This window comes from Neovison vison, chromosome 3 (genome assembly GCF_020171115.1).
Source record: "Neovison vison isolate M4711 chromosome 3, ASM_NN_V1, whole genome shotgun sequence".
NCBI classification, from domain to species: domain Eukaryota; kingdom Metazoa; phylum Chordata; class Mammalia; order Carnivora; family Mustelidae; genus Neogale; species Neogale vison.
Genome location: NC_058093.1, coordinates 112702804 through 112715579, shown reverse-complemented (window position 1 = coordinate 112715579; position 12776 = coordinate 112702804). Strand labels below are relative to the sequence as shown.

Below are 12776 nucleotides of genomic sequence, written 5' to 3'. Positions count from 1 at the left end.
TAATGGCAGACATTGGGGTGAGGGGCAGTGAAAGAAAGTTAAACTTCATCCTTGTAATGGAGGCCAAGATATAAGGTTTGAAACTGGAAAACACGGTACCAGCTCAAACTTGCTAGAAATATGGGGATAAATATCAAAACAATTAGCTAAGTGTTCAAAGCGGATACTTCTGGTAAGGGAGACAAAATAGGAAGTAAGTCATGTTAGGAGGATACTGTTTATCTAAACAAAGTGGTGGCACCATCTGATTTTTTTATTTTTTAATTTTTATTTATCTATTTGACAGAGATCACAAGTAGCAGAGAGGCAGACAGAGAAAGGAGGAAGCAGACTCCCTGCCGAGCAGAGAGCCCAATGTGGGGCTCAATCCCAGGACCCTGGGATCATGACCTGAGCTAAAGGCAGAGGCTTTAACCCACTGAGCCACACAAGCGCCCTACCATCTGATTTTTTTTTTTTAAGATTTTATTTATTTATTTGACAGACAGAGATCACAAGTAGGCAGAGAGGCAGGCAGAGAGAGAGAGAGAGAGAGAGAGGAAAGCAGGATCTCCGCTCAGCAGAGAGCCCGATGCGGGACTCGATCCCAGGACCCTAGGATCATGACCTGAGCCGAAGGCAGCGGCTTAACCCACTAAGCCACCCAGGCGCCCCTACCATCTGATTTTTTTAAAGATTTCATTTATTTATTTGAGAGAGAAGGAGAGAGAGAGAAAGAGAGAGAGAGAGAGAGAGAGAGACAGTGCCCATGAACAAGCAAGAGTGAGTGGGGAAAGGAGCACAGGAAGAGAGAGGGACAAGTAGACTCCACATTGAGTGCAGAGCCTGACATAGGGCTTGATCCCAGGACCACTAAATCATGACCCGAGCTGAAATCAAGAGTCAAGACACCTAACCAACTGAGCTACCCAGGCATCCCTGATGTTTGAATTGTATTCATATTCAACTTTGATTAAAAATTAAAAATATTTGAGAGTCAGTGGGTTGGGCATCAATCAGTTTAGGTGTGTGTACTTGGGGAGGAGGAAGTGGGGAGGGGGAAAAAAAAATTAAAAATATTTTAAAAGATTACAGAAATAAAACACCACCACCTTTACTAAAAGGAGAGTACAACTATTAAATGTCATTGATGTAACTCAGATTTCCTCATCTTTAAAGATGCAATACTAGGGGCGCCGGGGTGGCTCAGTGGGTTGAGCCGCTGCCTTCGGCTCAGGTCATGATCTCAGGGTCCTGGGATCGAGTCCCGCATCGGCCTCTCTGCTCAGCAGGGAGCCTGTTTCCCTCTCTCTCTCTGCCTGCCTCTCCATCTACTTGTGATTTCTCTCTGTCAAATAAATAAATAAAATCTTTAAAAAAAAAAAATAAAAAAAAAAATAAAGATGCAATACTAAAAAAAGGAAAATAGTGATTTTCCACTGGGTAATACCTTCTGATTTTCTTCTACTTCAGTTCTAAGTTCCAAATTCACTGCTGTTTTTGTTATTGCTCTAAAGAAATAAAAATGTTATTAGTGTTTAGTTAAACATTTGATATAAATGTCTTTAATTTCCCTATAATTACATATGAAACAACACATTGCTCAATACATTAAAAAAAGTAAATAGGAAAAAAAAAAAAAAACTTCACCTTCGCAAATAATTAAATGCATTTCTCCATACAGGTGTATGTACATTTTCATTATTACAAGATATGATACCACAGAAAAGTAGCAGTAGTAACAGCATTTTAAAGCAAGTGCAGTTATCCCCAGGATCTTAAGTTAAATATATGTAACTCTATTCCTATATATGATCTTTACTGTGCACAGGCTAAAGCCCAATGTTAAATTAAGATGACAGACTGCTCATCCTATTTGAGCACTTTTGGTGGAGGTGTAATCCTAAATGTATATCTTCAATAGCATGCTGAACTAAATGACAATGTATTATATGATTTTTAAGTCCTGTCTAAGAAATGTTTTCCAAGACTAATTAAATAAACAAACTTATTTATAAAATATCTCACATCAGAAACCAAAACACCTTTGTTCAGTTACTCGAGAAAAACACTAGCAACCATTTAAGTCATTAGTCTCTAAAAATCTGGATTTTTTAAATTATTTATTTAGAAGATATGGAGGATGATTATACAACTCAAAGCAATAACAAAAAAAGATGCATTCAAAATCTTATTGTGTCATCATGAACAAATCAGCCTCTAGAACTCATTTTCCTCATCACGTTTGAATAAGATGATGTCTATGAAATTCTTCAAGAACAAAAACATTATAGTCCATGCCAGACCCTAGACTGCATACACGAGATTTTGTTAACTCATCCAATCCTGACAGGTAGATATCATTATTTCAATTTTACTGCTGAGGAAGTAAGGTAAAGAGAGGTCACTAATTTGCAAACATCATTCAACTAGCAAATGGCAGACCCAAGGACACAAGCTAGATGGGTCCTTCCAACCACACAAAATCTTTGCCATCTTCCCAAAAAGACAGCATCATTAGCAGTATGGTACTGGTAGTAAAACACTAATTTTCTAAGCATTTTCATACTTTACTTGCCTCGTTTTTCATGGAAACATGAAGATAATTAGGTATATGTCAAAGAGAAGAATATGTCAGAGCCTTACTCTTTATTACCTGGCTTTGGTGGGAAAATTTTGACTAAGATCCTTCATAACTACCAAAGCTAATTCAATAGGAGCAGCCAAGATTCGGGCAGCAGTCTGGAAACTGAGATCTGCAACAAGGTCAAATACAATTTAAAGTGCATTAATCTAATGCAAAGAGAAATAAGAAAAAAACATATTCTTTTCTCACAATTTTCTTGGTAACTGAGAATGCTTGAGAATGCAACCATTTCAGAGAGTGCCTATGGTGTAATTTCAGGTTTTATTCACTTCATAGGTCCCCAGAATATTTACTGTTGTCATTCCTTGCTATATTTGCATAGAACACTAAAGCATATACTAAAACATTTACATTTAGCAGAGGAGAAATCCATCTCGAATCCTTTTCTTTTTTCTGAATCTACAATATACCACAAAATATAACAAAAGACTTCAGTAAATTATGTTTAAAATTTAAAAAAAAAATGTGATAACTAGATCTTTGGACCAGAAAAGCAAAAATATATCCTGCCATGTTAATACGTCTTTAACATTCGACAGATACACTGTTCAAGAAATGTATACATAAAGAAACATACAGACTAAGACAAACATGTATGTACTATTACAAACTTACGAATCTGCTTACACAGATAAAGATATGGTACTTATTTTTATATCTACTTCTAAACAGTGTTATCTGTCTCCCAAAGAACTTCCTCTCTTTTCTGATTAATCATAATTAATCACTCTATCTTGAAAATCTGTGGCACCCTCAAAATCTGGAGAATAAATAACATTAGTTTCAAATTCTACATTTTTAATACCATAAAATATAGTCAAAAAGTAGGCCAGTGATTCCTCTTCATGTTTATTACCTTGCAATTGCCAAACTTTTAAAGGTGCCATTTCATTGGTGCTTTCTACAAGATGTTTTCTGAGTTCTTTCAACTGCCCCTTCAGGTCAGGGTGCAGGTCTCTGAAAGAAACATAAAATCAGTCTTATAAATGTGCCTTCCCTTTCTCAAAGCACAATTAGCTGTTGGCTCCAATATTTCACCTTAGCAAGAAGAAAATTCCTACAATATAGGCAAAATTTAAAGCTCAATTATTTTTCTTATAAATAAGCTAATATAGGGGCATCTGGGTGGCTCAGTCAGTTAAGTGTCTGCATTCAGCTCAGGTCACAAACTCAGGATCCTGGGATCGAGCCCTGGATCTGAGCTCTACATCGGGCTCCCTGCACAATGCGAAGTCTACTCCCTCTGCCCCTCGCCCTACTCATGTTCTCTCTCTCAAATAAATAAAATCTTAAGAAAAAAAGAAAGCTAACATAGAAAATTACAATTTTAAAAACCACAAAATTTACAGATTAAAAAAATGAATCACTACAACAGTGATTCTCTGTGTTGGGGATGGGGATTAGGACTGAGAGTGGGGACAAAGGGGCCCCCAACTCTACCTGTAGTGTTTACCCTTGTTTCTTTCTTTCTTTCTTTCTTCCTGTAGTGTTTACCCTTGTTTCTTTCTTTCTTTCTTTCTTCCTGTAGTGTTTACCCTTGTTTCTTTCTTTCTTTCTTTCTTTCTTTTTTTTTTTTTTTAAGTAAAAGAAGGTGTATGTTGGAAAAAAATCTTGATAAATAGTTCTTTGGAACCGAAAAGAAAGTATGATTACAACCATCAATTCTGGGTGTTAAGTACATGGGTATGTTCTATTATTTTCCATACTTTACTGATCTTTTTGGCTTCTCAAAATAAAATGGAAATATATCACTGTCAGTCCCAAAATGGATTTCTTTCAGCTACATGCTCATAAATCCTTTAATCACATGAATAATACAACTTAAGCTAACCAAGCTTATTGGGTTTCCTTCAGTTTTATCTTGAAATATAGTACATTCTATTTAAAGCTAGTAAAACAGAAGACATGGATATTATCATTTAGATCAGACAACAGATGGCTGGTAGAGTAATTCTGTTCTTCTAAATGCCAGAAAGTCAATATTTCTTAAATGCCACATACAGAAAGTAAAATATTTACTCAGATTCTTCACCTTCCAACCAATCCATTTCCAATCAGTTACTACAAACTCTTCATGGTAAAAATATCAGAAAATGGTCCCATTACTTTAGATAGCTAAATAACTATTCTAAATGGTCACAAAAGAAAATGTCTTCAATACTCTACATACCAACTTTGTGCTCTAAATACATATAATCATAATGCTATCCACAAAATGCTATCCATAAAGCAAACATTAAAAATATGAATATGAAGAGATTCTGGATATCAGGAATCAATAAAAACCAATAAAAATGGAATCTGACTGCATACTAATGAGGCCCAAACTGATGTTAAACACAAAGAAACATGCATATGCATAGGATGAAGTGAACATATACACAGAAATTCAACATGAACTGAGTCATCTCTGCTAAACTATCGTCTGATTAAGTCATTTCACTGGACCAAATGTTAAAGCTCAACTACATGAAACTGGGCCTATATATATTTCTTCAGGATCCATTCTTTTACCCCCCCCAAAAAAAAAGCCCTAAATGAACAAAAACCAAAAAAACCTCACTGTAGCTGTCCTAATTAAGATAGCCAGATAAAGCAGAATTCAAGGCTCTAAACAGTTTTCAAGGTGTAACAGAAATAATTATTCCAGACTGTAAACAATTACCAAGGCATAATAGAAATAATTAAGAACATTTCAAATAACAACTAAGAAGAATTTTCAGCTATAAATTTCTATGATCCTTTCATAAAATGGCTATCAATTTTTTTTTAAGAAAACATCTTTTATCCTCTTTCACATAAAGGAAAATCTAATATATTTCAACTGTATGTACTTTTTTGCATTGTTTCAGGCTATGCTTAGCTTAAACAGCTAGGATCTCTCTCACTTAAAATATTTCTTATTTTCTTGGGAAAAATTGAGTGAAACAATTGTGTTCCTTATGTCAATCAAAAACTGGCATGTAACTTTATGTCATCAACTGCAAGGCCCAAAAAAGGAGATCAAGTAAAGCCATCGGCAGGCCACCTTAATATCATTTAATAATAATGTGCTTCGGATGCCTGGAGATCATAAACTATACAGTAAGTGAAGTGGTAACAGCTTCATATCAGATTACATATATAAAGTAATACTGAGAGATCTGTAATCGGACAGTAATGAGAAAGATGATGCTTGTAAGGGGAGGAAGCCTGGAGCTTTAAGAAAATAAGGGCATTCCCAAAATAATATGCCATACCTTAATTTTCCAAAGAGGAATCCCTGAACTTCATCAATGGGATCATTTTCACCAATCACTGTGGTGTTTACCTCAGTTCCTATAAAGCACAAGCAAATACATATCTAACTGTTTAGAAGGGAAATTAAAATGTTATTAACCTCATAAACTTTGAATCATGTAAAGCAAATTAGAAACACTTGAAATTATAATACCATTTAAAATACTGAATACCTCGGGACGCCTGGGTGGCTCAGTGGGTTAATCCACTGCCTTCAGCTCAAGTCATGATCCCAGGGTCCTGGGATCGAGTCCCACATCGGGCTCTCTGCTCAGCAGGGAGCCTGTTTCCTCCTTTTTCTCTCTGCCTGCCTCTCTGCCTACATGTAATCTCTCTCTGTCAAATAAATAAATAAAATCTTTAAAAAAAATAAAATAAAATAAAATACTGAATACCTCAATGAATATTTTACAGGGTTTTTTTCAAACAAACAAACAGAATGTGTTTTTCAATGTATCTTGTGTTCTGGATAAAGTAAAAATGGATTTCCTCCTTACCTTTTGGAAAATTTCATATGTTAAGAAGCTCAAAATTAATACCTTTAAAATACCTTTTAAAACAGTGGATTTTTCAGTATCAAAATTCTAAGGAATTTGCAATTAGGCAACATAATCCTAGATATAATTATTGAGAGCAGAATGATGAAGTACTAAACTATCCTCCATTTACTCAAACCAATCATTTTTATCTTTAAAATGAGTGCACAAGGAAGAAATACACTACACATAAAACTTGTGGTTCAGGGCACCTGAGTGGCTCAATTATCTGTCTTTGGCTCAGGTCATGATCCCAGGGTCCTGCGATAGAGCTCCATGTCTAGCTCCCTGTTTGGTAGGGAGTCTGCTTCTTCCTCTCCCTCTGCCCCTTCCTCTGCTCATATTCTCTCTTTCTCTCTCTTTCTCAAATAAAATCTTTAAAAAAAAAAAAAAGAAAAGAAAAGAAAAAGAAAACTTGTGGTTGAAATAATGAAATCACAACTCTAGAGTGGCACAAAAGGAAATATATTCAAAAAAAAAAAAATCAACTATTCCAAATGCAGAAAATAATAAAAAACACAAAACTGTTCATTAAGTATAAGAGAGTTTTAAGATTTTACATTGGGTCACAAATCAATGGCTATTTGTGAAATATATATATATATATTATCAATAACAACTGCTACAATTATTGAACTGCTACAATTATTGAACTTCCTGTGCAAAAACACTGCGCTACCTTCTTACATCTTATTTTCTCCTCACAAATACTTTAGGAAGCATATAACATTATCTACACTTTACAAAGAAAAAATTTAGGAGCTACAGAATTCACTTAACATCACTCAACTCAGAGGTAACAGAACCAAAACTCAAACATAGTGTTCATCACACTCCTAAATCTATTATTTTACATTAAGGAAACAAATTCCCTTTCACTCACATTTAAAAAAAACACACTGGTTAATTTACAAATTCACCTTTCACCTGAGTATCATCCTTGGCCTTGTATTCAGTGCTCTTAATCGCCAACTCCACACCATAGCCAGAGAGATAAACAGGCTCCTTCCTGGGATTCTGCAAGCAAAGTAAGTATTCCACCATTACTATCTGGTTCTTTATACATGTCACAGTGTACAAGACATGAGGATATTAATGTCACATAGCCACCATCTAGGATTATACACTCAAAATATACTTAAACTTCCATGGGAATTTCAGCCTCCTTTAGACTGTGTATCCTACCACAAGCAGGGGAAGTATGCTTGTATCCTACCACAAGTAGGGGAATGGGAATTCGAAAACCAGATGAGGGGATAGCTGACAGGGCAAAAGCAGCAAAACCATGTGAAGAAATGGAGAAAAAGAAAAGGAAGTTCCAGAACCTACACACACAGCAGGGTTGAAAACTGATGAGGTTTCAAACCCAAAAGTACTTTGTTGGAACCATGTGTGTTATGTGTTCATTTTTAATTGAATTTAAATGTCTTCAGGTAGGGTTTGGGCTGACCAACTGCCACAGACTTACTACCATCCTGAATGAGAATGGTACTTTAGATATTTTAATCTTAAGTAACAGCAATAAAGCCTAGAAAGCAGAGGAGGAAGGAGAGCAGTTGCCAAAAACTGGATATTAAAAAAAAAAATCTGTTTCTGTTCATACACATTTTCATTTAAAAATTTTATTTTACATGTATGGACTTACCTCAATTTTACTGAGCTTACTATGACACAGAAACTTTAAAGGCTGATATGTTTATATATATATATCTTAAATGTTAAATGTTACAGAAGATTTTTAAAACAATTTTAAGGGATGCCTGGGTGGCTCAGTTGGTTAAGCGGCTGCCGCCTTCGGCTCAGGTCATGATCCCAGCATCCTGGGATCAAGTCCCACATCGGGATCCTTGCTCGGCAGGGAGCCTGCTTCTCCCTCTGCCTTTGCCACTCTGTCTGCCTATGCTTGCTCTCTCGCTCTCTCTCTCTCTCTGACAAATAAATAAATAAAATCTTTCTTAAAAAAATTTTTTAATCAATTCTGCTTGCTTTTATTTCTTTAGAAATCTTTCCTTTTCCATCAAATGAAAACATTCCAAAATGGGGGGGGGGGGAAATCTTTAAAGGAACAATATTCAAGAATCAGTTTCAAAAAAAAAGAAATCAGTTTCACAGTATCCTGATTACATTAAATCTAGAATATATAATTTACACGGTTCATTTTTAAGTAGGATGTAAACTTTAAGCCATTTTTAAGCATAATTGTTTTATATTTCTTCAGAAAGGCAAGCAAAATACCTCCTGTGTACAAATAACAGATATGATGAAAAGTAGTTCAAATAATTTTATAAAGGGAGGATATTATTAGCTTATGTGCTAAGGTCATGTTGGGCAAAATAACATTTATAAAAATTCTAAAATAAATCAATACTCACAAGTATATAATGTCTGAATACATAATTGATTTTGCCTGCATTGCTTTTTGACACAAGCTGGAGGTGGAAATTATAAAATTCCTCATAACCAATCTCAGAGTAGAAAATCACCACTGGGCTTTCAGGATTAGATGAGGGATATCTGTGATCTCCTTTGAACAATAAAGGTTTGGGCCTGAAAATAAATATTAAAAGCTTACACTTTTTTTCAGTTTTTATTTCAATTCCACTTAGTTAACATACAGTGTTATATTAATTTGAGGTATACAATATAGTGATTCAACACATCCATACAACAACTGGTGCTCATCCCAAGTTCACCCATCCTCCTACCCCACCTTAAAATTTCAAACTTAGAAACGTTCTTAAACATGGGGTGCCTGAGTGGCTCTGTCAGTTAAGCAGCTGCCTTAGGCTCAGGTCATGATCCCAGGGTCCTGGGATCAAGACCCGTATCAGGGTCCCTGCTCAGCAGGAGAGTCTGCTTCTCCCCCTCCCTCTGCCCTGCTTGTGCTCTCTCTCAAATAAATAAATAAAATCTTTTTTAAAAAAAAGTTCTTAAACATTAAAAACAGTACAAGATGTAGCTATAGCAGCAATAATTTAAGTAAAGATTTTAAGCATCTTAATACAAAGAATATCAAAATCTGAAACAGTTTGCAGTTAGTAAGAATACTGTCAGATATGAATCTTACTTAATTCATGACTAAAAATAATAAAAGTACATTATATAAACACCAACTATAAAACTGCTGACTTTGATTAATAATTGTTACCAATTCTGAAAGAAAGATGAAAGCCAAGAAGAGGAAACCTATCCACATCTCACAACATTAAGACTTTAGTTTTTCTCCTATATAAATAAATTATTCTTTTTAAAAAAAAAAAAGATTTTTATCTACTTTTGAAAGAGAAGGAGAATGTGAGCAGGGAGAGGGACAGAGAGAGAGGGAGAAAGCATCTCAAGCAGACCCCACACTGAGCACAGTGCCTGACATAGAGCTCAATCCCAGAACCCTGACATCAGGACCTGAACTTAAATCAAGAGTCAGAGGCTTAAGTGACGCCACCCAGGCACCCTTGAATAGATTATCCTTTCACCTGGAAACATAAGTACAAATAATGTGAAAAGACAGGATGACTTTAAGCATATAACTTGTCAACCACAGAAACTCCCTCCTCTATTATTTTTACTACTATGATCTTCCTACTAAATGATTTAACATTTAAGTTTTCCTCCTGAATTTTAAAACTTCACCGTCAAAAAAAATTCCCTAATAATACCATCAAGATACTAATAGATCTTGGGGGCCTCGATGGCTCAGTCAGTTGGGTGTTAAACTCTTGGTTTCTGCTCAGGTTGTGATCTCAGGATTATAAGATTAAGTCCCACATTGAACATGGAGCCTGCTGGGGGTTTTCTCTCTCTCTGTGTCCTTCCGAACTCGCTCACTCTCTCAAAAAACAAAAACAAATGAAAACAAAAAAATAAAAAAAAAACCTATGGGACATTCTTACATAGTTATCTTGCATGTGTTAAAAATAATAAGGTATACCTACATATAATAATGGGAAGAAACCTCCTATAAAAATAAATCTACATACCTGTATAAATTTATAACCACAGGGAAAAAAGTTTAAAACAATACGACAAGCAATTAAAAATAGTTACCATCTCAGAAGAGGAGACACCATCGCTCTTTTCTTTATGAAGGCCTACAGTATTGTTTTAACAAGTTAAGAAAAGAGGGTGTTTTGTTTTGTTTTGTTTTGTTTTGTTTGGAAAAAAAAAATTTTTAAGATTTTATTTATTTATTTGACAGACAGAGATCACAAGTAGGCAGAGAGGCAGACAGAGAGAGATGGGGAAGCAGGCTCCCCACCGAGCAGAGAACCCAATGCGGGGCTCGTTCCCAGGACCCTGAGATCATGACCTGAGCCGAAGGCAGAGGCTCACACACTGAGCCACCTAGGCACCCCTGGAAAAAGTTTTTTTAATCCATTAATTATGTTTACCCCAAGACCCCCAGGGAACAGCACTTTACCATGCAAGCCATTTTCGAATATTCATCTCTGAACCTGGAGATAGCTGGAACACATACCCTATTTTCTGGTTGTCATTCTGAGTAAAAGGCTCTCATGCCATTTAGTGAGCAGAGAACAAGTGCTGAGCAGAGAACAAGTGCTGGGCAGATAACCTTAATAAAAAAGAACTACCTTGCCTAAAATGCTCTTCTGGTACAGCAGAGCAACACCACAGAGAGATCACGGCTATCCTATTTATAATGGCCTTAGAGAGAAGGTACAATGCAGTTACTGCCACAGCCAGACAGCAACAGGCACCTGTTATTAGCTGTCTACCAGAGGAAACCTACCATTAAGTAAAAAAACCAGCCCATTAATTACCAATTAAATAGTCAAATTAAGCTTGCACTTATTTTTTAAATAGGCTTTTTCTGAAACTGATAGTACTCTGAGAAATCATTATCATCACTATCATTACTTTCAGACATTGGCTTTAATACACAGGTATTCCCCCCACACACAGGTATTCTTTATTAAGCTAATGACAAAGGCTCTCAGTCATTACTAAAGAGTAACAGTAATATTTAGGACTCTTATTATCTCCATTTCAAAATGAGACAGGAAAAGAAAGGTTAAGTAATTTGCCTAAGTTTACAAAACTATTTTAAGTAATGGAGTTAGGATTCAGCTAGTCAGTCTGGCTCCAGAATCCATACTCTAAGCAACTGTACCTACATACTACAAAACCTGTAAGAAAAATCCGATGATGGATTTGATATAGAGGAAAGCATAATGGGGCGCCTGTGTGGCTCAGTGGGTTAAAGCCTCTGCCTTCGGCTCAGGTTGTAATCCCAGGGTCCTGAGATCAAACCTCACCTCAGGCTCTCTGCTCAGCAAGGAGCCTGCTTCCTCCTCTCTCTCTGCCTGCTTCTCTGCCTACTTGTGATCTCTGTCTGTCAAATGAATAAATAAAATCTTTAAAAAAAAAAAAAGAAGAAGAAGAAGAAGAAAGCATAATGCAATACATGATATTTAACACGAAGAAACACACAATCTACCTTTCAGATGCTGTGAGGAGAAGAGTCTCAAGGGTGTCAAAATCACAGGTCTTCTTTCCATGCACAGAAAAAAATGAATTACATCCTTCTGGTGGAGGCTCATCAGCTGCTATCTGTCATTTAAGACACAAGACATTCTTGTAATGATCTCTAATTGAAGAGTAAGGACATGAATATTCCAAGTCAGTAATTAGAGAGCAATGAAGTAACATCAATAAAAGCAAAAATTAACATCTACTGAACCCCCATGATGTGACAGGATGTAAGAGTTTTTATGTGTCACTGTTTCTTATGTATTATTTCATCTAGCTCCTCCCAATATCACCCCAAAAGGTACTTGTTACCATCATCCCCAAAACAGACTTTAAAATCTCAGAAAAATAACAAAAGATGTCCAGAGTATACAGTATGTACCTTGAAGAAAACTAAGCTTACACAGTTCCTATTAAGTATATTAAGTCCATATAATAAACATAATTACAAATTAACCTGAAACCCCTCTATGACATAGGAAGAATGACATGGCATCTAAAAAAGTAACTGGACCTAAAAAGGATTATAGATGGAAGATAAAATTATCTAAAAGCATAGTAAGACATTCCAGGGAAAGGCTGAATGAGACATGAGTTTATGTTTAAAGTGAAATGCATAAATGCCAACACATAATGAGACAAGTCAAGCTGCAACTTCAATGAGGCACATTGAGAAGAGTGAGTATAATGAGATGAGAAAAGAAAGAATATAATGACAAGTACTGCAGTGTGCACTGTCATTTATGTAATACATTAATATTAAGATGTCCTTTTCTACAAACGTAAGAGAAATAATTCAGAGATGGAAAAATGGAAAGCTTGCCATGTAAAACTGACAGGAAAACTTT

General features: G+C 35.7%; 1 protein-coding gene across 2 annotated transcripts in view; it reads right to left on the bottom strand.

The window, feature by feature from the left end:
* The window catches only part of UGGT1 (UDP-glucose glycoprotein glucosyltransferase 1), a 124974-nt gene that overhangs the window by 86190 nt on the left and 26008 nt on the right, over positions 1–12776 (bottom strand). For both annotated transcript variants that reach the window (XM_044242730.1, XM_044242732.1), the window contains exons 5-11: positions 11897–12009; positions 8814–8988; positions 7362–7458; positions 5866–5944; positions 3483–3583; positions 2636–2735; positions 1430–1490 (exon numbers count right to left, since the gene is read on the bottom strand). In XM_044242730.1, coding sequence (XP_044098665.1) covers positions 1430–1490; positions 2636–2735; positions 3483–3583; positions 5866–5944; positions 7362–7458; positions 8814–8988; positions 11897–12009 — 726 coding nt within the window. The remainder of the gene's footprint in view (positions 1–1429; positions 1491–2635; positions 2736–3482; positions 3584–5865; positions 5945–7361; positions 7459–8813; positions 8989–11896; positions 12010–12776) is intronic.